The sequence below is a fragment of the Ambystoma mexicanum genome, chromosome 3q (assembly GCF_040938575.1).
Source record: "Ambystoma mexicanum isolate Mex_15411 chromosome 3q, UKY_AmexF1_1, whole genome shotgun sequence".
Classification (NCBI taxonomy): Eukaryota; Metazoa; Chordata; class Amphibia; order Caudata; family Ambystomatidae; genus Ambystoma; species Ambystoma mexicanum.
The window spans coordinates 189289233-189314281 of NC_090926.1; the positions used below are offsets into that span (position 1 = coordinate 189289233).

The following is a 25049-nucleotide window of genomic DNA, read 5'->3' on the forward strand; positions in this document are numbered from 1 at the left end:
TACCAAAGGTTTCTGATTTTTCACTTGAATCAAGGGATCACTCTCCCTGTGTTCTTTCTGAACATTTCTCCCAAGGCAGAAAGACATCTCCATTGCCTAGATGAGGGAAGGGCTTGCAAATTCTTTCTGATCAGGACCAAAGACTTTAGGACTTCTTAGAGACTATTTAGGGTGCAATATGGGCTTTCCAGCCATCCAGGTTACCATTGGTAAGCGGATAGTTTACTGCATCACTGAGAGCTACTCTGTGCAGTGGATACTGCTCCAACCCAAACCCCCCACCCTCCAAAAAGGGATCCATCCATGGCCACATGGTAAGGGCTTTGGTTGCTTTGCAAGAGCATGTTAATTGGGACTTTATTGCTAAGGCAGTCACGACTGGAACGCTGCCTGCCTTCTGGTTGCATTGTTTTAAATGCTGCTCCAGAGCAGATGCTCCATTTGGACAGTGTGAGTTCAAAAACCTTTTTAGCCAAGTGGTTAGTAGGGCTGTTCTGCCACATTGTGTTGGTACTTGGTAAATCTTCAATATTAATGGAAGATAACGGGATGTAGGAGTATGGAAATGTTGCTCACTGTAGTGACTACTGTAATCCTACTCTAGAGACCCCTTTGCTCCATATGTCTGCGCTCCCTCCTCTTACACAACTTGGTTATCAGTCTGGTATTGACCTCAGTGGATAGAAAAGATCTGAGGGCTATGGCCTGGGCTGGTGGAGCAGTGACTCTGCATCTGCCGCCCTCCTGTAAAAATTAAAGGACTCTTTCTTAGTGTGTCAAAAACTGAATGTCCCACAAGCATGGAGGATATGATATTCTGGACGTAGCAGTACAGTTGTCACTACAGCGTTCTAAATATAGGTAATGTGTTGAATCTGACGATGTTGCCCCTTCTCCCCTAGGGGGAGGCCTTTCGCACGGGGCCAGTGCGGTGTGTCCACAGTACAATAATCACACTGGGGGTGGTGCACTGAGGGAGGATTACATGGGTAATGAAGCCCCCTTTGGGATTGGGGGTGACTTTTCACTTGTTTTTAAGTCTGTTTCCGGCCCAGCCCTGGTACCGAGTTTGTGCTTGTCTTTGTCATGGACGACCTGGCCCAGATTGCCGATCTGGGCCCATACCATCCCTGTAGACGGGCTCGCCTCGGCTGGTATTGCGGGCTCTGTCCTCAACTGGTTCCGCCCTTTTCTCTCTGACAGTTCAGTCCCTCTTTCTCTCTCCTTTCACATCATCTGATATTCCTATCACCTGTGGTGTATGGTATGATATGCTATGGCATTTATAACGCGCCTATACACAAGTGTTTCAAGGCGTGAACCTCCCGGGCTCTGCTCTTTCTCCTCTCCTCTTTAACTAAAGGCTGTATGTACACATTAAACTGATTCACTCTTTTGGGTTTCAGTGTTACTCTTATACGGATATGATATGGCATTTATAACGCGCCTATACACAAGTGTTTCAAGGCGTGAACCTCCCGGGCTCTGCTCTTTCTCCTCTCCTCTTTAACTAAAGGCTGTATGTACACATTAAACTGATTCACTCTTTTGGGTTTCAGTGTTACTCTTATACGGATATGATATGGCATTTGTAACGCGCCTATACACAAGTGTTTCAAGGCGCGACGAGGCAGGGAGGGGGAACAAGAGGAAGACGGACAACAATCCTACTAGGCCAGGTGTCATTTAGATCGCGCAAGTGTAGGGAGATGACACTTGGATCCTGGTTCGGCTCGATCTATCTTTCTCTTGTACCTCATGTCTGCTTGCTATCCACATTTGGATGTCCAGCAACTAGTTTGCCTTAACGGCGACAAAACAGAGGTGCTTTTGATGGGGTAGGCAAGGGATGCCCATCTGTGGTCTGCCGATTTTTGGGCCCCTGAGCTTGGTCCTTTTGCCTACCCCCAGCTTGGTTGTCAAGGATTTGGGGGTGAAGCTTTCTGCCTCCCTCTTTATGGAGGCACAAGTGAGGGCAGTTTGCTAGTCTGTACATTTTTAAACTTCAGACTTTAAGCCAAGTTTTGCCTTACCTACCTCCCCACCTTTGCCCATTGTAGTCTCAGCCCTTACGTCTGGCTCGCTGGACTACTGCAACACCCTTTACTTGGCTCAACCGGCATATCTTCAATGGCTGCACATTCTGCAGAACGTGGCAGCCAGGGTAGCCTCCCGTTTCACCTCAGCTACCATTCTCCTAGATTCGCTTCATTGGCTCTCCGTGGCCAAGCGGGTAAACTTCAACGCCCTATGTATTGTCTATCTGGCTTTTTACAAGTCCATTCCTGAGTACTTGCAGGCTAAATTCTGCCCTTATGTCCCTACATGCTGCCTTCGCTCTTCGGCGGCTAGCCGTATATCTTGTCATCCACTTCAACCGGTCCTGCATTGGTGGCCCTTACTTCTCCGTTTCCACTGCATGCCTTTGGAACGCCCTGCCTCCATCACTCTGGGAGAGGCAAGATCATCTGCCTTTACGTTGTGCTCTTAAATCCTTTGTGTCTTTTTCTTTTCCTTTTCCTTCCTTTCCAGCTGGTTCCCATAGCACCAAGAATGCCCTATTTGGCGTATGATGTGCTTAAGAAATGCCTTAACGTAGCAAAACTGTGAAAGCGGTATGCCCTCTCTTCAGTGCAGCCAACCCCTTCTCCAATACCAATCCTCCTCCCCCTTATCTGGAACCAATATGTTCTGTTGTCAAGTCAGTCAACCTAATATACTTGACAAGACGAAAATACCAAAGAATACTAAGCATGTTGTATCTGGTTTTAAAATATGTACTGTGAAGACGGACAGAGGATCTCTCTCTCGTGAACTAGAGTGAGTGGTCTAGCTTCTCAAAGAAGCTGGCTGGCTCAAATGAATACAACAATCAGCGCAGGAGTTCAAAAGGAACTCGGCTCGGATGCTAGTGGAGAACTGTCCTTTGAGGGGGAACTACAGGAGTTGTGCACCGGCTGAGCACACTAGAGCCAAAAGGGAACCTGTGAACGGAGGAGATCCTGAATGTGGTCCAAGACTGAAGGTCTACTCGGGCCGCTACCGTGACGTAGCCCTGGGAACAGCATACCCCGACAAAGCATCCGAGCAAGAGGACATGCACCTGAGCACAGTCAAATGTTTGCAGGGCCGCTGCGGACCCTGCCGACAACCTGAACGCTACCGGAGCTTCGAGAAGCAACACAGCTGCTTGGGAAACGCTGGTACCTGCGAGAAACAAACCAACAAATGGTTACACAGGTTACGAGAGGCGTTAGTGGTCCGGGGAAGCAAGGCGGTGAAAGCAGAAGCTTTAACAAGATGGTCTGGGACCATGGCATGAGATTGCAGGTCTGGGCAGGCACCCATATGAAAGGCAAAGTATTAGAGTGCCTGGGACCCAGAGAACAGGCAGGATCGGGGAAGAGGAATTATATGTTTGGCAGGAAAGTGTACCAAATCGATGCGATCATGGGTTGTAAGTCTGGGACCCGTGCCCACATGAAAAGCCAAGAATAAAAGGGTCTGGGACCTGATTGATAAAGTAGCAAACAAGGAAGAATAGTATGCTTGGCAGGGGAGTAAACCAAGCGGATACAACGCTGCATTGCGAGTTTCGGGCCTGCATCCATGTGAAAGGCAAAAGCATTAAGTAAAAAGGAATAAGAGGGTCTGGGATCATGTAAGAAACAGTCCATGAGAGGACAATTGCTTGGCAGGATAGTAAAGCAAGCTGTTCAGAATATTGTGAGTCTGGGACGCACACCCACATGAGATTTTGGGAAGTCAGTCAAGAACCCTGGGACTGTAAATAACTAATTAGAAGAAAGTAATCCGTTCACTGTGATATTAACGAATAAATAACTACAACATTTTTTAACAAAACATGTTTACTGAAAAAAATGCTGATTTTGTTTTTAAATATGGGGTTGGGGCCCAAATTCCCCATTTTTGTTTGTTTTTAACCCTACATCAACCCTCACACCACCGTTTTTAAGCCCTTACCCCAGCCCCATATATATATGTTTTTATCTTTTCGTTATCACTGGATGCCATATCCTATGCTTGCTAGGGAAGTGTGCCAAGTTGATGGGATAAAGAACTGTGAAACTGAGAAGTCTATCCTTGTGAATTGCCATGTGACAATTACCTAAAAAGGATACAGGGCTCTGAAGCCCAGAAGGAAGGAAAGTAGCTTAAGAAGAAGTCTAGGGGAAAGGATCGCAACCCTAGCCTTGGAACCCTATATTTGTGAAAATTGTTTATTTCACCACTTTTTATTACCAGAGAGACTGGGAACTTCTCTGTTGGTTGGAACCACCATGCACACTGTACTTTGAGAAGAGATCAATCTTGCACAGTTGGTTTGTTATTAATGTTGGGGACAGAGGTAGGCATTTATTTTTTAGACATGACAGTGGCTGACTTTTTGGTTTTGGAATATGCTGACAATTTCACAAGTTTTCTTTGAGGCAGGGAACCCCCTCTTGGCTTTAGGGATAGAGAGGCATTTTTCTAACCCTTTCTTGATTAATAAAGCTCTGTACCCAAAAATATGCCACTATTGTGTCTGAGTCTTACTTCGAATGGATTGTGTCCTCCCACATATTCCTCATCTTATAATAATTCGTTATCTCCAGCTTCGCTGCTTCGGAAAAATAAATTCTCGGCAGAGGGCGTTGTGCTCGAGGTCGTGGCGTTGATTGTCCCTCGGCGGTCTCCGTACCATGTCGACGTCACTGATGGTATAAGTAGATCGAGCCGCGCCCGTTGCTCCAGTTCCGTTTTTCCGATCGCTTTGCTATCGTGAACGGCGCGCTCCGAGATTTTCTTCGTGGAAATGTCATCTTCGACTCCTTCGACACCGAAGACTGGGTTCAAGAAGTGTATCGATTGTTGATTGAAAATGTTGATCACGGATCCTCACTGAGTTTGTCTCTGGTGTCTCGGTTCTAGTCACCGAACCGACGACTGTGGTTCCTGCCGGTCCATGACCGAGAAGGCCCTTCGTGAGAGGAGAGGTAAACTGTCGGTGGGGAGGGAAGCCTCTAAGAAGGCTGTGTCCAAAAACATAAGAAAGCGACCGATTCGAAAGAATCGGATCGACATAGGCACTCCAAGAGATCTCGATCTAGGAGTAGATCGAGACACTCTTCTTCCTTGTCAAAAAAAACTGAAGAGGAGACATAGATCTCCCTCATCGTCATCATCTTCTGAGTCGACCGAAGAAATTCGATGTCCGACAAAATAGGATTCCCCCAGAAAATGGGAGGAATTCTGTAAAAAGATGATGGAGGTTTTCGAGAATGCGGCCCGACCCCCTCGAAAGAACCTCGGAAGAGCCATTCCTCTAAGGTCGCTCCATTGGAGGACAAAGAAGTCGAGAACTACCTTGATAAAAGCCAGTAGTATCGAAGATACTCGAGTCGACGCTAAGTCGTCAAAGGCTCCTCGAGAGTCGAAGACTCCTCGACTCTCGGGGAGTCTTCGACTCTCGAAGACGCCTCGAGAGTCGAGCACATCTCCGGTGCCTCATAAAAAGCTCAAGTCATCGAAGGCTTTGACGGCTTCATCGACGCCATCGGCGTCGACTGCTTCGGCATCGAAGCCAAGAGCGTCTTCGACACCTGTATCGAAGCCTTCTTCGAAGTCTTCGAAGTTCCCGTCGACAACCTCGAAGGATTTTTCTATTCCTTCGAAGGAAATTGTTGAGGAAGAAAGGAGATTTACTCCGTTGCCCAGAACAGATTTTTTTAAAGCTATGTCCTCAATTTATGAGGAATCTGGCTCGGAGGAAGACAAAGTCACTCCCTTTGGAGTTTCATATGGCACAAGACAAGTTCCTGAGGAACTCAACGATCAGGAATCTAGAATGAGAGACCTGAGTGATACTCTACACTCTGCTAATGGAATTGACACCTCCCCAGAGTTAGAATTTGCCAAACCTGACCCTGCAGAACATGCAGACTTAGGGTACAGAGGTCTTATGAACAGGGTAGTAGAATACATGGGTTGGGGGTAACACTTCACCCGTGTTTGAACAGGACGACATGACAGATATAATTGTCAAAGGTCCCCAAAAAGACCCAGTTCTCCCCTTTCATAGGGCTCTTCAGAGAACAGTAGAAAAAAATTGGGAAAATCCTGATAGCATTGCTGCTAGAAATAGTAATTTCCCAAAGAAATACAGACCAGCTGGTACGGATCCTGAATATTTAAACAGGCATCCGACTCCAGAAAGTCTGGTTATTCAGGCTGCATCCATAGCAAAACAAACTGCATATCCCACTATCCCTCGGGATAGAGAGGACAAGAAGGTTGATGCCTGGGCCCGTAAAGTTTTCACCTCAGGTAGCATGGCCCTGAAATTGACAAATGTCCTGGCCAGGTTTACCCATACCCTGTGGGACTGTATTTCGGTGGCGGCTGAGCATATTCCGGAAGGCGAGGAAAGGGAAGGCTTCCTGAATATAGTCAAAGACGGAAAGGAGGCAATGGGGGAATGTCTCCAGTCTGGACTGGATACTGCTGATAGCATCAGCAGATCCATGGCTACAAGCAATGTGTTGCGCAGATTTGCGTGGTTGAGGAAGTCGGGGTTTGCACAGGATGTGCAATCCAGACTCCTTAACATGCCCTTTGATGGCTCGAGGCTATTTGGCAGTAAGGCTGACGAAAGCCTAGAAAAACTCCAGACCTCGAAAGCGGCAGCTAAATCTCTTAGTGCCTCTATGCGCCAGCCTCAGAAAACCTATTCAGGATCATCTTCCTGGAGAGGTCGTTCTTTTCGCTACTACTCCTCATTTGGTAGAGGAAGAGGACAGGCTTCTCAAAGAGGTAGAAAAAATTTCCCTTGTGGTGGACGAGGTAGAGGTGTGAAATCAGCCTCAGGAGCGTCAACTTTGCCCTCAGCCACTCCTGCAGCCGCCTCCAAATCTCTGAGACCCTGCTCCACAAGACACCAGTTGGAGGCAGGATCTCAACATCTGAAGGAATGGCGAGGCATTACCTCAGATATTTGGGCACTGGAAACAGTAGCTCAAGGTTACTGTCTCCCCTTTCTAAAAAGGCCTCAGAATCATCCACCGGGAGCCAACTCCGTAAAAATTTCAGACCTGCTCCTGTTGCAGGAAATTTTAACTCTGCTAGAGAAAGGTGCCATAGAATAGGTACCTGTAGTGGAGAGGAACAGGGGTTGGTACTCCCCATACTTTCTCATCCGAAAAAAGGACGGATGATTGAGACCCATCTTGGACTTAAGAAACTTGAACAAGTTCCTCAGGAAGGACAAGTTCAAGATGGTGACCCTTTCTCAGATCCTTCAGGCTCTACAACTCCAAGACTGGTTGGTATCATTGGACCTTCAGGATGCTTACTTTCATGTGCCAATCCATACAGGGCACAGAAAGTACCTGAGGTTCACGATTGGCAATTCTCATTATCAGTTTCGAGTTCTGCCATTCGGGTTGACCTCCGCCCCGAGGGTTTTCACCAAACTAATGGCGGTTGTGGCAGCGAGTCTCAGGAGAGGGGGGGATTCACATCTACCCCTACCTGGACGATTGGTTGATCAGAGCACGTTCTCCGGAACAGACTCAGGAACATCTTTCGATCACCTGCCACTTCCTTCACAAACTGGGCTTCTCCCTCAATTTCAAGAAGTCCCACATGATACCATCCCAAAAGCTCCAGTTTATCGGAGCAGTCTTGGATACTTCCTCTGGAAAAGCCTCGCCTCCCGAGGTGAGAGCTCTCCACATTCTGCAGATGGTAACAACATTCCAGAATGCCCAATGTCTACCGGCCTTCGATTTTATCAGGTTGCTAGGCCTCATGGCATCCTGCATTTTCCTAGTACCAGAGGCCAGACTGAGAATGAGATCCCTTCAATGGGCACTCAGAACTCAGTGGTCCCAGTTCTCAGGGAATATGTCGGATCTTCTGCAAGTCCCGAGCGCAGTTGCTCAGGATCTACTATGGTGGGCTTGCAACGACAACATTCTCAAGGGAGAATCCTTTTGGCAACCATAGCCGGAGATAACAGTAGTGACGGACGCCTCACTCACGGGGTGGGGAGCACACACCAACGATCTGACAATCAGCGGTCGTTGGTCTCCATCGGAGTCCAAACTACACATCAACCTATTGGAGCTGAGGGCAATCAGACTAGCGCTGAATGCCTTTCTGCCATCTGTACAGGGAAAGAATGTTCTGATAATGACGGACAACACAGTGGCCATGTACTACCTCAACAAGAGAGGAGGAGTGGGGTCACTACCACTGTGCAGAGAGGCAATGCAGCTCTGGTTCTGGGCAATACGAGAAGGAATCTCTCTATCGGCAATTCACCTAGCCGGAGAGCAAAACACGGCGGCAGACGCTCTGAGCAGGCAGAGCACAGTCTCCCACGAGTGGGAGCTGGCTCAGGAAGTCCTTCAAGAGATATTTGCCCTTTGCGGAACCCCTCAAGTGGATCTGTTCGCCACTGTGATCAATCGGAAGTGGGAGTAGTACTGCTCAAGGGAATTTCTTCAAAGAGGAGCTCTGGGAGACGCATTCGTAGTGGAGTTGAAGTTTCCACTGCTGTACGCGTTTCCCCCAGTACCCGTAATTCCTCAAGTATTCAGGAGGTTGAGAAAGTTCAGGAAAACCATGATCCTAATTGCCCCGGATTGGGCCAGGAAGACGTGGTACCCGGACCTTCTAGACATGTCCATCTGCCCTCCAATACGTCTTCCGCAAAGAGAGGATCTTCTCTCGCAAGAGGAAGGTCGGGTTCTCCATCCAGAGGTCAAGACACTCAACCTTCACGCATGGTTTCTGAGAGGTTGAGATACAAGGATTGGGATCTTCCGGATGACGTAATGGAGATCTTGCTTTCGGCCAGAAGGCCAGCAACAAAATCTTTATACCGATGTCGCTGGAACAAGTTCAGTAACTGGTGCAAAGATAAGAATGTGGACCCTTTTCAATGTGGCACCCCAATGGTGCTTTCTTTCCTACTGCATCTAGCCAATCTGGGGCTCCAGATAGGGACAATTAAAGGATACCTTGCTGCGCTGTCCATTTTCAAGCGCACCTCAGAAGAGGTTTCATATTTCAAAATTCCATTGATCATTCAATTCTTAAAGGGGCTTACTAATGTATACCCCCCAGTACCTTTTCATGTCCCAATTTAGGACTTAAATCTAGTACTAAAATTCTTGACTTGTATACCTTTTGAGACTATGCACTCCTGCCCATTGAGGCTCTTAACATTAAAAACTGTACTTCTGGTGGCCTTGTCATCAGCCCACAGGGTTGGCGAACTTCAGGCTCTCTCATGCAAACCGCCATTTACTACTTTTTATAAGGAAAGTTAAACCTTCCTTTTGCCAAAGGTAGTTTCAGACTTCCATTTGTCGCAAAAGATAATATTACCAACTTTTTATCCTCCTCCTCATTTGGGAAAGGAAGAGGAGAGATTGCAGAGACTAGATCCCAAGAGGGCTCTTTCTATATCTCAAGAATGGCTAAATTGAGGCAAGATGACCAACTATTTGTGGGTTATACTGGTCATAAACTAGGATTATCTGTAACAAAACGGACCATAGCCCACTGGATCATCTTAGCCATAACTGAATGCTACAGGTTAGCAGGAAAAAACCCACCAGATGGGCTTTGTGCCCATTCTACAAGGGGTATGGCTACTTCTACGGCTCTAAAGAGGGGAGTCCCGGCAGCAGATATTGTTCAGCTGCTACTTGGAAAACAATACACACTTTTGTAAAACATTACCATTCGGATACTGCCTCCTTAAATGAGGGTTTATTTGCCAAGGCAGTTCTGCATTCTGTCCATGAAAACTGAAAACTAATACTCCCACCTCCAAAATTACTACTGCTATGGGAGTCTATCATAAGATGAGGAATACGTGGGAGGACACAATCCATTCGAAGAACAAGTTACTTACCAACTGTAACGTTCTTTCGACTGGATGTTCCTCCCACGTATTCCTCATCGACCCTCCCATCCTACCCCGCAGTACAGTTTAGGTTTTCTTACACTTTCCTCTCACGAAGTGTATATCAGTCATGGGGCACGCCTGGGTGTTCCTCCTATATGTTTTCATCGAAAAAACAGAACTGGAGCAACGGGCGCGGCTCGAGCTACTTATACCATCAGTGACGTCGACACGGTATGGAGACCGTCGAGGGACAATCGACGCCACGACCTCGAGCACAACGCCCTCTGCCGAGAAATGTTTTTTCCGAAGCAGCGAAGCTGGAGATAACGAATTATCATAAGATGAGGAATACGTGGGAGGAACATCCAGTCGAAAGAACGTTACAGTTGGTAAGTAACTTGTTCTTCTGCACCATTACAGTAATTATGTATGGTTGAAGGCCACTTTTGCTCCTGTGGAGGCATTATCCAAGCTGCTGGACAATTTGTTACTTGGGCAGGAACACTCGTCTTGGAGCAACTGCACTGGCTTCCTTGCTCTTGAGATTGGGATCTTTTTCAAAGTTGCATGCTCTACCTACAAAATGTCTTTTTGACTGTTTACAGAGTTATTTTTCTGCTGCTCTGCTGTTCTGTGATGGTAAACCGATTTCAATATTGTCCGTCTTTTATTTAAGGCCTCCACCCTTAGAAGCTTTGGGCTCTTGCTTGAGCTACAGATAAGTCTAATAAATTAAATGTAAAGCAATTGACTTCCACAGGCATTCTTCATTCATTCATTTTGACATTTGTATTGCGCCTTTCACCATAATTATGATTCCAAAGCGATTGTTGGTTGAACGCCCTCGCAGGGACTGGAGTTCAAATTGTGGAGAATTGGAAGGTACCCTTATGCTTGTGTGCGTTTCAGCCATTAAAGTTATGTGAAGACCCTGTTCGTCACCCATGTCTGAATGGCGTGTGGATGGGCGCAGCAGAGGTGGACTATTAACTAAACAGGTTGGATTATGTTTAAGGAGAATTATGCGGGAAGCTACAGTTCTAATTTTTGCCGTTAAATGTAGCTTCATTCTTATGGCAGAGGTATTGTGCAATAGTGTTTGTTATATGTGAGTGAAGGGTGTGTGGAATGACCATGTGCCTTCTGCCAAAATGCAAAGGTGCAGTGTGCGAGGGGAGAAATGGGTACTCTGTACAAACAACAATGGTTCAGTCTATGCACAAGAATAGTGCTACGGATCACCTAGATTCAAAGGAAGAGCAGGGACTAAAATGTATAGGAAGACTAAATGAGAACAGAATTGGGAAAACACCTAGATTTAAAAGGGAGCAGGGCCTAAAATGCGTGGACACAGTGAGTGATTTTAGATGACACATTATGCAAATATGGCTACCTTACACAATTAGGCCAAAATGCACAATAAGGCTACACCACACAAATAGGCCAAATGCAGAATATGGCCACCCGACACAGCTAAGACAAATACAGAATATGACTACCTTACACCTTCTGAATCAAGGGCCCAGTCAATTGGCATTGCCTCTGATTGTGAAGGGTTGTCACTTTTCAGGCAACTACTGACTGGATAATTGTTTGCGCTGCATTGAGTTTGTGATTATAAAGGAATGGTTGCAGGGACAGTGATTTTGCTGAGAGTTGTTGGTTTCTATAGTGGATTCTATTTCCTTCTGATTGGTTATTATTCTTCAGTCTTTTCTTATATTTTTTTTATTCACAGATTTATCGCAAAACCATGTGCAATTCACCTTGGGATTCAGACTGGTGGACCACGAAGATCGCAACCAAATGCAATTCTTGAAAAAGTGTTTACATCGATCACTAAGGTAAAAACATCTGTTATCTTTGTTATAAATATGTATACCTTGGATCATGTTAAAGTTTCCTGAGACCATGCCCTACATTTTGAATTGCAAGATTCTTAAATTTCACACAGGGATGCCTCCCACGAGTCCTTATATCTATGGCCCAAGGACACCTCACTTGAACAATCACAAAAGTCTGTAATGAAATCTTTTCTCAGATAATCATAGCCATCACGTGGAGAATTCTTGTTGGCACCTTACCTCCGTTACTCAGGATTGCCCTTCTTGGATACTATCACAATGACCTTTAAATCTGCCACTCATTTCAGTTTTTCTTAAACTCTTGAAAACTTTCATCTTCTAGCCATATGGAATATATCCATAGTGCCTTATTTTGTTACACAAACCTTCCTCTGCGATTACAGTTGATCATTTGTGGAAGCTCCTGTCCAAACCCTATTCTCTTGTTTCTATTAAACATATGATGTACAAACTAAAATAAATTGTGCAGTAAGGGATTTTATTCATTTTTAAATATCCCTCATCAAGGTGAGGATTCTTAAGATTTGTTTTGCAATAGCATTATTTATTTGTGTAGCTCTAAAAAAAGAATTTTCACTGATGCAGTGATATGTTGGGTGTAAAATATCTCTCTCTGCAGACAACAGAATTCGAAATTGCTGGTAACTGGGAGCTATTTAGCTCCTGGCTACAGACTAGGAGTTCGTAGTTAGCGTGACACCACTAGCTACCATGAGGTGCTCATGGCTGCTAGTGACTGGCGCCTGGCGCCCTTCAAACATACCTATCTGCATCTCCATTTGTGTAAAAGGAGTTGTAGAAAACTTCTAGAAAGACCTTCAAAGCATGATGGATAACAGTTTACATCTCATATTAAAGTTAGATTGGTGTATTAGCTCCTCATTCTGCAGGTGGAGCAGAGAAACATTGAGATGAATGAGCAAGATCACCTCACAGAAAAGAGATGGCCACAAAGCTAAAAGATGTTGTGTACATAAAGACACTGCAACAGAGATTGATCCAGAAACAGAAACCAATATAGTGGCACGAGTTATGGATGTACCAGCAATTATAGCTAATGACTAAACAAAAGGTAGCAGAACAGCAAAAGAACTGACAGGAAAGAAATGTAAAAGGAAATAAAACAGAAACAAATCCAATAAGAAATGGCAAGAGGCAGAAGAATCGACAAACCGTCAGCTATAGCGTGAATGACAGAGCAACATATCAACAGTAAGGGGGGTATACAGTGCATGCACTTTTTTTGTCTTCCATTACGCTTATTTCTTTAAATTATCCATTAATTAAACGTTGAACATTCAGGGAACTCATTCATGAGAAATGAACAGCTCCAAGGCCACAATGAGTAGCTACGTATAACACTTGCTCCATGAATTCCAGTTTCGACCCCTGAGGGGAGAATACATCAATTTCTTCTGATAAGAGAAAACTCTGCAGTATTGCTGCTGCTTACGGAGTGTTAAATCTGCATTTAACTATTTGTGAGGGAACATTTAGTTTTCCTTCACTTTTTTTTTTAAGCTCTGGCTGTACAGAATAGTGACACACCAACTTGTTCGAATACCCTTTCTGTTTTGGAAACACCATGTTTTAATGACTTTAACTTTCCAGATCAGACTATCCTTTCACCTTGGTTAAATCTACCTTTCAGGTACATCAGTTTCATGGGCCAGATGTCATGTTCAGTGCATTTTTTTTTTGCCTGCACCCTCACAGCGCTGCCACTGCTGAGTTATTGTGATGGCTCCAAGGAGTTTGTCACCTCTCCCCATGGGGAAGCCAGCCTCTTTTAGATAAGGGAGGTGAGCCAGATACACTCAACGCCCCCTAGGGGACAGGGTAAGAGGGACCCCTCCGGAGGGGAACTACCACTTAGGGCACAAGAAACCCTCAAAGTGGGAATTAAATCACCATCCATCCTACCCAGACACTTAAACACACTAGACTCCAAAGTCATGAACAGAGTCTTCTCTGCAATCCAATTATGGATGGTGTTTAATTCCCTGGCCCTTAATGATGATAAAACAGAGCTTTTTGTCTTCGCTTCTGGGCCTCGACAAAAAAACTGGATCCTCAACCCAGTCACTTTTCTATCATGGACTGTTATACCTGTGGCAAAACAGGTAAAGACATTGAGAGTGCATCTTGACGCAGCGCTTTCTATGAAACCTTATGTGGCCCATCCTCCTCCTATGTTACAAGGCTGCTCAATCAAATTAAGGCATACCCGTCTCTGAAAAATAGAGCCTTCCTCACCACTGCTTTAGTTAATGCAAGACTGGATTACCTCAACAGTCTCTTAATCGGAACCTCTCGAGCCAATATTCAAGCAGTTCCTGGTCTAGCTGAACATGACCATGTAACATCCTTTAGCTGCTCCCTGCATTGTCTTCTGTTCGAACATAGGATCTCACACAAATTGCTTTCATTGACGTACAAATGGCAATTTGCCAAGACTCCACATACCTGATGAATCGCCTGGCGGCAGTTCAACCTATGAGATGTCTGCGCTCCAACGTAGACCAAAAACCTTTGCAGCCACGCTAAAAGCTCAACACATTTGGGAATGTAGGAGCTTCGATGTTTGCGCCTTTAGGGCTTGGAATTCCCTGCCTCTTTCTCTGCATATGCTGCTGTTTTTGCTTTCTTTTAAGAGATCTGTTAAAACAATGCTCTTTAACATGAGTCCGGCTTAACTGCATCAGCCCCACCTTTTCTTCTCCTGATTTTGTCTGTTTCTGTTTTGTGTGTGCCCTAAGGCCCAGGGGCATGTGGCGCGTTAAAAGAAAAATGAATAAGAATATGTGTGGTATGTAGGGGAATGACGAACCGAAGGGCCTTTTAATGCCTAGCACAGCTTCTGACCCCAACTTAATTCAGTCCTTCTGGAAAACAGCCGAACAGCAGAAACCACCAGCCTCCTGGAGGTACGTCAGAACAAGAAATGATCAGAAAGAAATATCTGCACAGCCTATAGAGTTCAATAGTGTCCCAGCGCACAGTTGGCTTGGGGACACTTTGAGAGATAGAATGCCAGATTTGGCACCCAGAGATCCACACTGGCGAGTGAGACGAGGCCCGGCAGGTGAACCACCGGAGCCGTGCGGTGTGGCAGCAAGAACGAGTATGGAGTACCTTGGGTGGACTGAGAGTGTGTCTGAACGAGTAACCCACAAATTCCTGCACTGACGAGGGGAATTTGAGAGAAGACGCCGGATGACATAGTCGTGTGGACGACTCGAGTAAGCGGCTCCTCGAGTAAGCAGCTCTGCCGCCAGAGGATGCTCAGGCAGACCACACCACATCAATAAAAAGATTGAATTGACCAATATGAACACAATGGCAATTGGTGAAAATCAACTTCCTGATGACAGGTTTGGAGAACGATTTTTCCAAGGGTACAAGAGCCGTAATATGTTGCTACAGTGACCAGATCACCCTTCTGACAATCTGAGAGGAACAGATATCTGGCATCCTTATCAGTTTTACCAACCCGAGAAGTGAATTTTGCAACTGAATAAAATACGCGTTTCCCCTTGTACTTAGCTGAGGCTATTGGTGAAGACATTTTTTAGAATCCATCAGCAAAGTATATTTTTATAATGTTTATTGTAGGCCTAAAACATTTGTTTTATCCCTTTTTAAGTGCAGACGGTGCTTCCTTTTATTGGGGAAGCTTAGCCGCACGTGCATTAACAGCAAGTCAATTGAATTTTCCATAGAGAAAGCAAAGGCTTCTACCACACTTGCCTCAAATACCCAACTGCCTTCTCCCAGTTTACAAAGAGAAACCCCCCTCAAGCCAAGCCATTCCCCTCCTGAATTTAAGAGAAGGTTGGCCCCCTCCCTAGTCAAGCCAGCTCAGACCCGGGCAGTGAATCGAAGAGTGGAAAAGCTATTTCGGCCAGCTCCTACAGATCCTCAATATATTAAAGGCAATGCCACCCCCGACTCCTTGGTTGTCACTACCACTCGGAAACAAGCAAGGGTACCCCTTGCTACGGGGGAGGCACCACCGGATAAGGAATCTAAGCGGTTGTACGCCTTAGGTAAGCGTTTCACTCGGCAGCTGCATACATCATATGCATAGCGAATAACACCACGCTGCTTACCAGTAATGCAGACGCACAATGAAACTTCGTACAAAATGGATTCCTGAACCCGCTAGGACCAGACTTCTCACCATCATGACCGAGGGCAGGCAAGTAAATCAGAATATAATCAAAAACACACTGGACACTGCTCAGACAACGGGCAGATCCCTGGCCTAGGGCACACTACTCAAGCGGCATGCTTGGCTCCGCAACTCGTGGTTCAAGCCTGACACACAGGCCACTCTTATTAATAAACCCATAGAAGAGACCATTCGAAAGGATTGTGTCCTCCCACGTATTCCTCATCTTAGATATATCCTTACCTTCAGCTTGCTCCTTCGGAAAAAGGCTGCAGCGTCGATGTCCCTCAGCGCCATCTGTCGAGCAACGACGTCATCCACTGTATAAGAGCCTCGAGCGCGCCCGTTGGCTTCAGTTCCGTTTTTCCGTTAGCTTCCGGATCGTTTCAAACGGTGCTTCAGTCTTTCATGAAGAAAAGCTATGTCGTCTTAGTCGAACCCTTCCACACCGAAGACGGGATTTAAAAAGTGTCTAAAATGTGGAAAGAAAATGTCTTTGACTGATCCACACAAGAATTGTCTTTGGTGCTTTGGTTCCGACAACCAAATTGAAGACTGTGGTTCGTGCCAGTCGATGACCCATAAGGCCTTAAAAAACGCAGAGGTAAACTGGCGATGGGGGAGGGTTCATCGAAGTCTACTTCGAAGGGGAAAGACTGGCCGAGTCTTCGAAAAAATACCGTAAAAGACATAGGTCGAGGAGTAGATCGAGAAAGTCTTCTGCGTCATCCACGAAGACAAAGAAAAGACGGCATCGATCTCCCTCTTCTTCCTCGACTTCTTCGGAGGAGGTGATAGCATGCCCATCAAAGCATGACTCCCCGAGTAAATGGGAAGCCTTTCGAGTTTCCATGCTAAAGATTTTTGAGAACGCGCCTCAGACCCCCTCAAAAAAGGCTAAAGAAGACCATGCCCCTGCTCACGACAAACGTGACCGAGGAAGATCCAAAACAAGAAAAGCTGACAAAAAGTCATCGAGGGTGTCATCTAGGGACTCTTCCTGATCACCTCGTGAAAAAGACCTTCCGGTGCATAAATCGAAGGTAGAGGGAAACATAATGGCGTCGAAACATCATATGCCATCAAAGTCGACATCAATGCCATCGAAGACTTCGAAGGCTCTCGAGTCGACAACTCTTTCGAAGGAAGTTAAGTCGAGTTCACGATCGATAACTTGAAAAGCTCCTTTGACAGTTTTCCACAAATCCCTCGACGATTACATCGAGGCTGTCGAAGGTTCCCTCGACGACATCGAAGGCTGTGGTTATGGCATCAGCGCCATCAACGTTTTCGTCGACGCCCAAGCCCAAGGGAAAAACCTACATTACCAGAAAAGGTTTTTCAACCTGAGAGTAGACATGATTTCTTTAGGACCATGTCATCTATCTATGAGTGAGAATCATCAGAAGAGGAAGAAGTCACCTATGCAGGTGTTAAATTTGGCACAAGACCTGTTCCAGAGGAATTAATTAATCCTCAGTCAAAAATTCAAGATTTACAAGAATGTCTGTAAACAGCAAGTGGTCTGGACACTTCTCCAGAGTACGAATTTGATAAGCCAGACCCATTGGAGCAGGCTGATGCGGGTTACAGAAAACTTATGAATAGAGTTAACGAATTTATGGGGTGGGGTAGAAGTTCACCAGTCTGTCAAGGTGATGACATGACTGATATTCTATCAGGAACACCTCAGCAAGACCCCATTCTTCCATTTCACATTGCCTTGCAGAGAAGGGTTAATTCTGCATGGGAACACCCTGAAGCAATCCCGGCAGTAAATAAAAAATGTGTCTAAATGTGGACCCTGCAATTCTGATCCAGAATACCTGAGCAAACGCCCAACTCCAGAAAGTCTGGTAGTACAAGCAGCCACTTCCACAAGAAATGCTGCATATCCTACAATCCCTCCAGATAGGGACGATAAAAAAGTGGATGCATGGTCTAGGAAGATTTTTACATCAGGGAGTATGGCTTTGAAGTCTACTAATGTAACCTGTACCTTGGCAAGGTTCACATATACCCTGTGGGACTGCATGTCAGTGGCAGCTGAACACATTCCAGAACGTGAAGAGTGTGATGGCTTTCTAGCCATTATAAGGGATGGAAAGGAAGCTTCGGGAGAATGCCTTCAATCAGGTTTGGACACAGCTGACAGTACCAGTAGGTCCATGGCACCTAGCACGGTGCTACGTAAATTTGCATGGCTAAGAAAGTCTGGTTTTGCACCGGATGTGAAACCAGAATGTATCAGGGCAGACTCCTGCAGAAGTAGGCTTGAGTGGGGTGAGGGGAGAGCGGGTAGAAGAATCAAGCAAAACAGGCAACACCTGTGTGTGAGAATGGGGGGGCACAAGGGAACATAAAGGGGGGACCAGAGGGAGTAACACATGTTGGTGCATGCCTACCTTCTGTCTGAGCAGGGGGTCGGGCCCTGGATCCTCCTGGTCCGAACAGGTCCCAACAGGAATTCCTCTTTTCTTCGTTTGCCCTTCGCTTAGGACGCCCGGGCGAGAGACACCCTTGATCTAATAGTTAGGAGCAGGAAGGAAGAGGCAGGGCTAAGAAGGTGGGTGGTGTTTGTTAAGTGGTGAAAAAGAGCAGCAAACAGGAAGGATCCAGGTGGGCGGGGCTTAGGCCAGGTGACCTAGATCCACTTGCACCTGCTCCCCATCTGCAAAGGAAAAGAGGCTGGAGGGCTCCTTAAGTAGGAAAAAGGAGCGGCAAACAGGAAGGCACCAGGTGGGTGGGGCTTGCTAAGTGGTGAAAAAGAGCGGCAAACAGGAAGGCACCAGGTGGGCGGGGCTTGCTAAGTGGTGAAAGAGTGGCAAACAGGAAGGCACCAGGTGGGCGGGGCTTAGGCCAGGTGACCTAGATCCACTTGCACCTGCTCCCCATCTGCAAAGGAAAAGAGGCTGGAGGGCTCCTTAAGTAGGAAAAGGGAGCGGCAAACAGGAAGGCACCAGGTGGGTGGGGCTTGCTAAGTGGTGAAAAAGAGCGGCAGGTAGGAAGGCACCAGATGGGCGGGGCTTGCTAAGTGCTGAAAAAGAGCGGCAAACAGGAAGGCACCAGGTGGGCGGGGCTTGCTAAGTGGTGAAAGCGGCAAACAGGAAGGCACCAGGTGGGCGGGGCTTAGGCCAGGTGATCTAGATCCACTTGCACCTGCTCCCCATCTGCAAAGGAAAAGAGGCTGGAGGGCTCCTTAATTAGGGAAAAACAGCGGCAAACAGGAAGGCACCAGGTGGGCGGGGCTTGCTAAGTGGTGAAAAAGAGCGGCAAACAGGAAGGCACCAGGTGGGCGGGGCTTGCTAAGTGGTGAAAGAGCAGCAAACAGGAAGGCACCAGGTGGGCGGGGCTTAGGCCAGGTGAGCTAGATCCACTTGCACCTGCTCCCCATCTGCAAAGGAAAAGAGGCTGGAGGGCTCCCTAAGTAGGGAAAAAGAGCAGCAAACAGGAAGGCACCAGGTGGGTGGGGTTTGCTAAGTGGTGAAAAAAGAGCACAAACAGGAAGGAACCAGGTGGGCGGGGCTTGCTAAGTTTTGAAAAAGAGCAGCAGGCAGGAAGGTACCAGGTGGGCGGTTCTTAGGCCAGGTGACCTAGATCCACTTGCACCTGCTGCCCATCTGCCTTCAAGATACCTTTTTAATAATTCAATTCTTAAAAGGTTTAAATAATGTATTTCCACCAATACCTTTCCAGGTTCCAGTGTGGGATTTGAACTTAGTTCTAAAATTCCTCACATGCATTCCATTTGAGCCTTTGCACTCTTGTCCGCTAAGGGTCCTTACTTGGAAAACAATGCTTCTTGTAGCATTGACATCAACCCGCAGGTTAAGTGAGTTGCAAGCGCTTTCTAGCGGTCCTCCTCACACTATCTTACACTCCTCACACTATGTAGGATTAGAGTTAAACCATCTTTTTTGCCAAAAATCGTTTCGGATTTTCATCTGTCACAGAAAATAACTTTACCTACTTTTTACCCTCCTCCTCATGCAAGCAAAGAGGAGGAGCGGCTACATAAACTAGATCTCTGAAGAGCTCTTAGTTTCTACATTTCAAGATTGGCAAAAGTACGTCGGTGTGATCAACTTTTTGTGGGGTACACTGGACGCAAACTGGGACTTGAGGTAACTAAACAAACATTATCTAGATGGATAATTTTGGCTATAACAGAATGTTATAAATTGGCTGGGAAAGAACCACCTGATGGACTGAGAGCTCATTCAACCAGGGGCATGGCAACTTCAACAGCACTAAAAAGGTGTGTCCCTGTACAAGATATTTGTGCAGCAGCCACATAGTCATCCATGCATACCTTTTATAAAACATTATGCTCTGGACTCGACTTCTTCTCAAGGAAGTCTGTTTGCTAAGTCTGTACTCCATTCTGTGCACGGTTAGAAAAATTCTGTACTCCACCTCCGAGACAAAACTGCTTTGGGAGTCTATCTAAGATGAGGAATACGTGGGAGGACACAATCCATTCGAAGAACAAGTTACTTACCAACTGTAACGTTCTTTCGATTGGATGTTCCTCCCACGTATTCCTCATCGACCCTCCCAACCAACCCCACAGTACAGTTTACGTGAATTACACTCTAAATTCTTTTAAGGCTTGGGTCAAAAGAGGAACACCTTTAATTAAAATCCATGGGCTACAATATACGAAAAAACAGAACTGAAGCCAACGGCCGTGCTCGAGGCTCTTATACAGTGGATGACGTTGGTGCTCGACGGATGCCACCGAGGGACATCAATGCTGCGGCCTCGAGAGGAGCGCCCTCTGTTGGAGAGAAGACTTTTTTTTCCAAAGCAGCAAGCTGAAGGTAAGGATATATCTAAGATGAGGAATACGTGGGAAGAACATCCAATCGAAAGAACGTTACAGTTGGTAAGTAACTTGTTCGTCTCTTCGGGAAAGCGGTCGACGAGGCTCTGGAGACGGTGAAGTAAGAGCAGGAGACTCTTAAATCATTACAACAAACTCAGAAGCCTTCCCCCCCAAAGGGGAGGTGGTTCTTGTCGGTCCTTTTTGGGGGCAATCCCGTGCATGTCAAAACTACAACATAGGAAACTGGAACTCTGGACAAACATCCAGAAGCCCTGCCAACTACCCACCTAGGAGTCAACGATGCAGCAGAGGCCCCAACCCCAGAGGAACCGCAGCCTCTGGTCAGAAATGACCAACGATCCAGGTCCCCTCCCATGTCACCCTTGTCGGGGGGCGTTTAACATCTTTCCTCCCGGCATGGGAGGGGATAACTTCAGACCAGTGGGTTGTAAAGACAGTCGCCCATAGGTAGTATGTGGAATTTGCCCGACCACCACAGTTCAGACCGCCACGTTCACGACCCCTCTCGCCAGACCATCTGCAGATCCTGAATCAAGAGGTGGAAGCGCTGCTGGGAGAGGACGCCATAGAAGCCGTCCCTATTCTTCAGGTAAACAAGGGTATTTATTCAGTGTACTTCCTTGTACCCAAAAAGAACCTCACCATGCGCCCTGTTCTAGACCTGCGCCCAGCGAACAAATTTATAAAACCTCAAAAGTTTTGTATGGTACCCCTACAGGAATTGATCCCACTGTTGACTCTCACGGCAACATTAGACTTGAAAGATGCATACGTTCATATTTCAATGTTGCCAGCGCACAGGAAGTATCTAAGGTTCATGATAGAGGACAGACATTACCAATTCAAGGTGCTCCCCTTCGGCATTGCCTCGGCGCCAATGGTGTTTACAAAGGTCCTGGCAGTAGTGCGGGACATCTGCGCAGACTATCCGTCCCGGTTTACCCTTACCTCGATGACTGGCTCATAACAGGGGACTCTTATGACACATGCTTTTTGAACACCCAGAAGACCGTGGACCTTCTGTTCAGTCTGGGATTATCTATCAACGAGAAAAAGTCCAGTCTAGACCCAGTCAAGTAAAACAATTTCTGGGGGCTCTAATCCAGACGAAGGACGGCCTCGTCTTCCCCTCCAACGAGAGGGTTCAGAACATGCTTTTTCAGATCCCTCAATATGTAGCTAGTCGAGAGATGACGGTACGCAAGGCCATGCGCTTGCTAGGTATGATGGCGTCATGCATATGCTTGGTTCCCCAGGCGCGCCTGCGCATGCGTCACATGCAAGAGTGGCTCAACAGCCAGTGGTGTCAGGCCAGCGGACAATGTGAAGATCTGGTAGTTGTCTCACCAGCCCTCGTTCTCTCTGCAGTGGTGGTCGAGGGAAAACCTCTTGAAGGGGAAGTCCTTCACCACCCCCGCAGTGGAAGCCACTCTCACGACAGACGCATCTCTCACGGGGTGGGGGGGGGCTCACCTGCTTAAGCAGAGAGCGCATGGAGTGTGGTCCCTACAGGTAGCATCCAACCATATAAATCTGCTAGAGCTATAAGAGGTGTTCAAGGCACTGAAAGCCTTTCAGACGCAACTACAAGGGGAGACAGTTCTGGTTCTGATAGACAGCACCACAGCCATGTATTACCTGAACAAACAAGGGGGCACACACTCTCCAGGGCTATCCAAGCTGTCCCAAAACATTTGGATGTGGGCTCTCAAACACACAATGTTTCTGTTGTCCCAACACGTTCCAGGGGAACTCAATCTTCTGGCAGATGTGCTCAGCAGAGATTTCCCACTGCCCATAGAATACGAATGGCGTCTGCACGAAGACATAGTCTCCAACGTTTTCGCAGAATGGGGCTTCCCAGAGATCGACCTGTTCGCAACTCAGGAGAACGCCCAATGCCAAGACTACGCCTCCAGGTACCACCAGAACCACTCCAAGGGGAACGGACGCTGGATAACATGGTCGGGGAAATTTGTTTACGCTATTCCCCCCAAGATAGTGAACAAGATGCATCAGGAACCGGTCTGTGATGCTGGAAATGCATCGGAGGGACAGGGCCTTGTCCTTTACTGCCTTTTATTGTGTGTTCTGATGTGTTTTCCGTGCAGGAGTTCATGTGGGACTCCTGGCGGTGCATCTCTCTCCTATGGTTTTGGTGAACAGACCCATGGGATACCCTTATGTCACCCATGGGAAGGGGTACAACCCTGTGCCCCTAGTGTATGTTTTTGGGCACCTGTGGGTGGCCCACAGAGCAGGGTATGGGCTGGTGGCAGCTCTGTGCTGAATTGACTGGTGCCCTGAGTGTCCTCCATTTTGGGATGCCCAGGTCCTGTCATTGGAATCGGTAGGTTCCTGATGGAGACAAGATGGCCCCCGTGGCCTCTTGCCCTCCATCGCCTGTTACCTTGATCTTCCCGAAATCCCGGGAAGCCAGGACACTGCCCCTTCCCCCTGACTGGCTGTTGGGTGGAAGTTCCATGTATGGTAGTGTTGGGAAGTGTTGACCACACTGGCTGGAGCCTTCCCAACGACTGTAGGTTGTGGGTACGCCTGTGGGTGGGACCTGGGTGAATGGAGTGTGTGACGAATACGCATTCTATGTTATGGATGTCTAGTATCTGGTGTTTGACACAATGACTGAGACAGCCTTGCCCGAAACTGCTATGAATGCATTGTGGAGTGTTAAATGGCTGGGTACTTGTCCCAATACACATTACTTGTTGTGTGTGTCTGGAGAGAAGTGAATGGCCTGAATGCACAGTGTGCCTAATTGGCTGGCTGCCTGCATGAATGCCCTTCGCCATGATTGGATGCTTGAGTATGACCCAGCGGAATGAATGGGAGATCAACAGGATATCTGGGGACCTCTCACTGCTAGGAAACATGTTCAGAAGCTGAAGTCAACTACGACGAGTAACTGGAGTGAAACTGAAGCTTGACCTTGAAGCCCTGCTGGACGAGAAGAATTGCTGTTGCTCTCCTTCACAATCTGAAAGCTGCTGTGTCTCCAAGGACTGACCCAGAGAGGACATGGTAAGGCGCCCTCTTCCCGAGCTACGAGGGACCATCGTGCACCAGCTGATCTTTGCCAAAGCTCCCTGGTAGACAGACCTTCGACAAGCTGCCGACCCGAGACGGGGACTGCCGCGGAATCCCAGAGAGAAGTGCCGGGACTGTTGTCCGCCACTGTCGACGACCGTCGTCGCCAACTGGAACCGCCGTGCTCCCGTTTGCCTATGAACTTTCGAATCCAAGGACGCTCTCGTCCGCATCACCGCCGTCTTATCCCGTTGGAGAAGGCCTGACCATCGATGCGCTGAGGAGCATCCACCGGTGGGTTTCCTGCCACCCAAAGACCACAGACGCTGACAACGCGACGCCCTTGCTGGGCCACAGTTCTTCAAACTCTTTGCGGTCCAGAACTATCGACACCGAGGTGCCCCGCACGCCTCTTCTTTGCAGGACGTTTACACTTCCCTGTCAACGAGCACCACTAGGAACGAAGCAGCAACTTCACCGTCGTAGCTCACCCTGTTCTCCGTCAGACGTTCGACTCGTGACTCCTGCCTTAAAGGGAGGACACTCAAGAAGAGCCGTAGATTCCCTGACGAGGAACGCTACAATGCCAGGTACTTTGGGGTTGCAGAACTATTGGGAAGTCTCTTGTGAACAATATATGGACTGGGCTTGTATCTTTATTCTACAGGTTGCCCAGGTGGGGGGGTATCTCCACACAGAACTGTTTAACGGTAGTGACCAGTATTTCTGCCAATTGTTCTTACCAACTGCTTTCCTCTTACCTCTATTGTTGGTTGCCTTTACAAACTGATTTGTGTGCCATTTAACCGTACAGTTGATGCACTTTAAAGAGATCTAATACTAATTATAGTGCCACATAGAAATTTATATTTGCCAGTATAGATAACCAAGTAAAAAGTGAGTTATCGTGATATTGTACATAACCTTGAATATTGATTATATAAATACTGTGTTTTAACCGATACAGTGTGCGGACATTCCTTTGTGGGTGCTTGGGGACTACACTGTACTTAAGAACCAGCCTGCATCACCTCCTGAGAAGCTAGGCCTTGATTGCTCGACCACTTACCAATATTGAGAATCTTGGCAGGGGTCCTCTGTGCCTCTCCTCTACCAAATGGAGAGCAGAAGTACAGAGTCCCTCCTTCCCCCTCCCCCCCGGTCCCTCACACAGTCACCATGATATTGGTA

At 47.1% G+C, this 25049-nt stretch overlaps 1 protein-coding gene across 3 annotated transcripts in view; it reads left to right on the top strand.

Annotated features, from left to right (window-relative positions):
* The window catches only part of CERS5 (ceramide synthase 5), a 952246-nt gene that overhangs the window by 198392 nt on the left and 728805 nt on the right, over positions 1 to 25049 (top strand). For all 3 annotated transcript variants that reach the window (XM_069653465.1, XM_069653464.1, XM_069653463.1), the window contains exon 2: positions 11664 to 11769. In XM_069653465.1, the coding sequence (XP_069509566.1) occupies positions 11664 to 11769 (106 nt within the window). The remainder of the gene's footprint in view (positions 1 to 11663; positions 11770 to 25049) is intronic.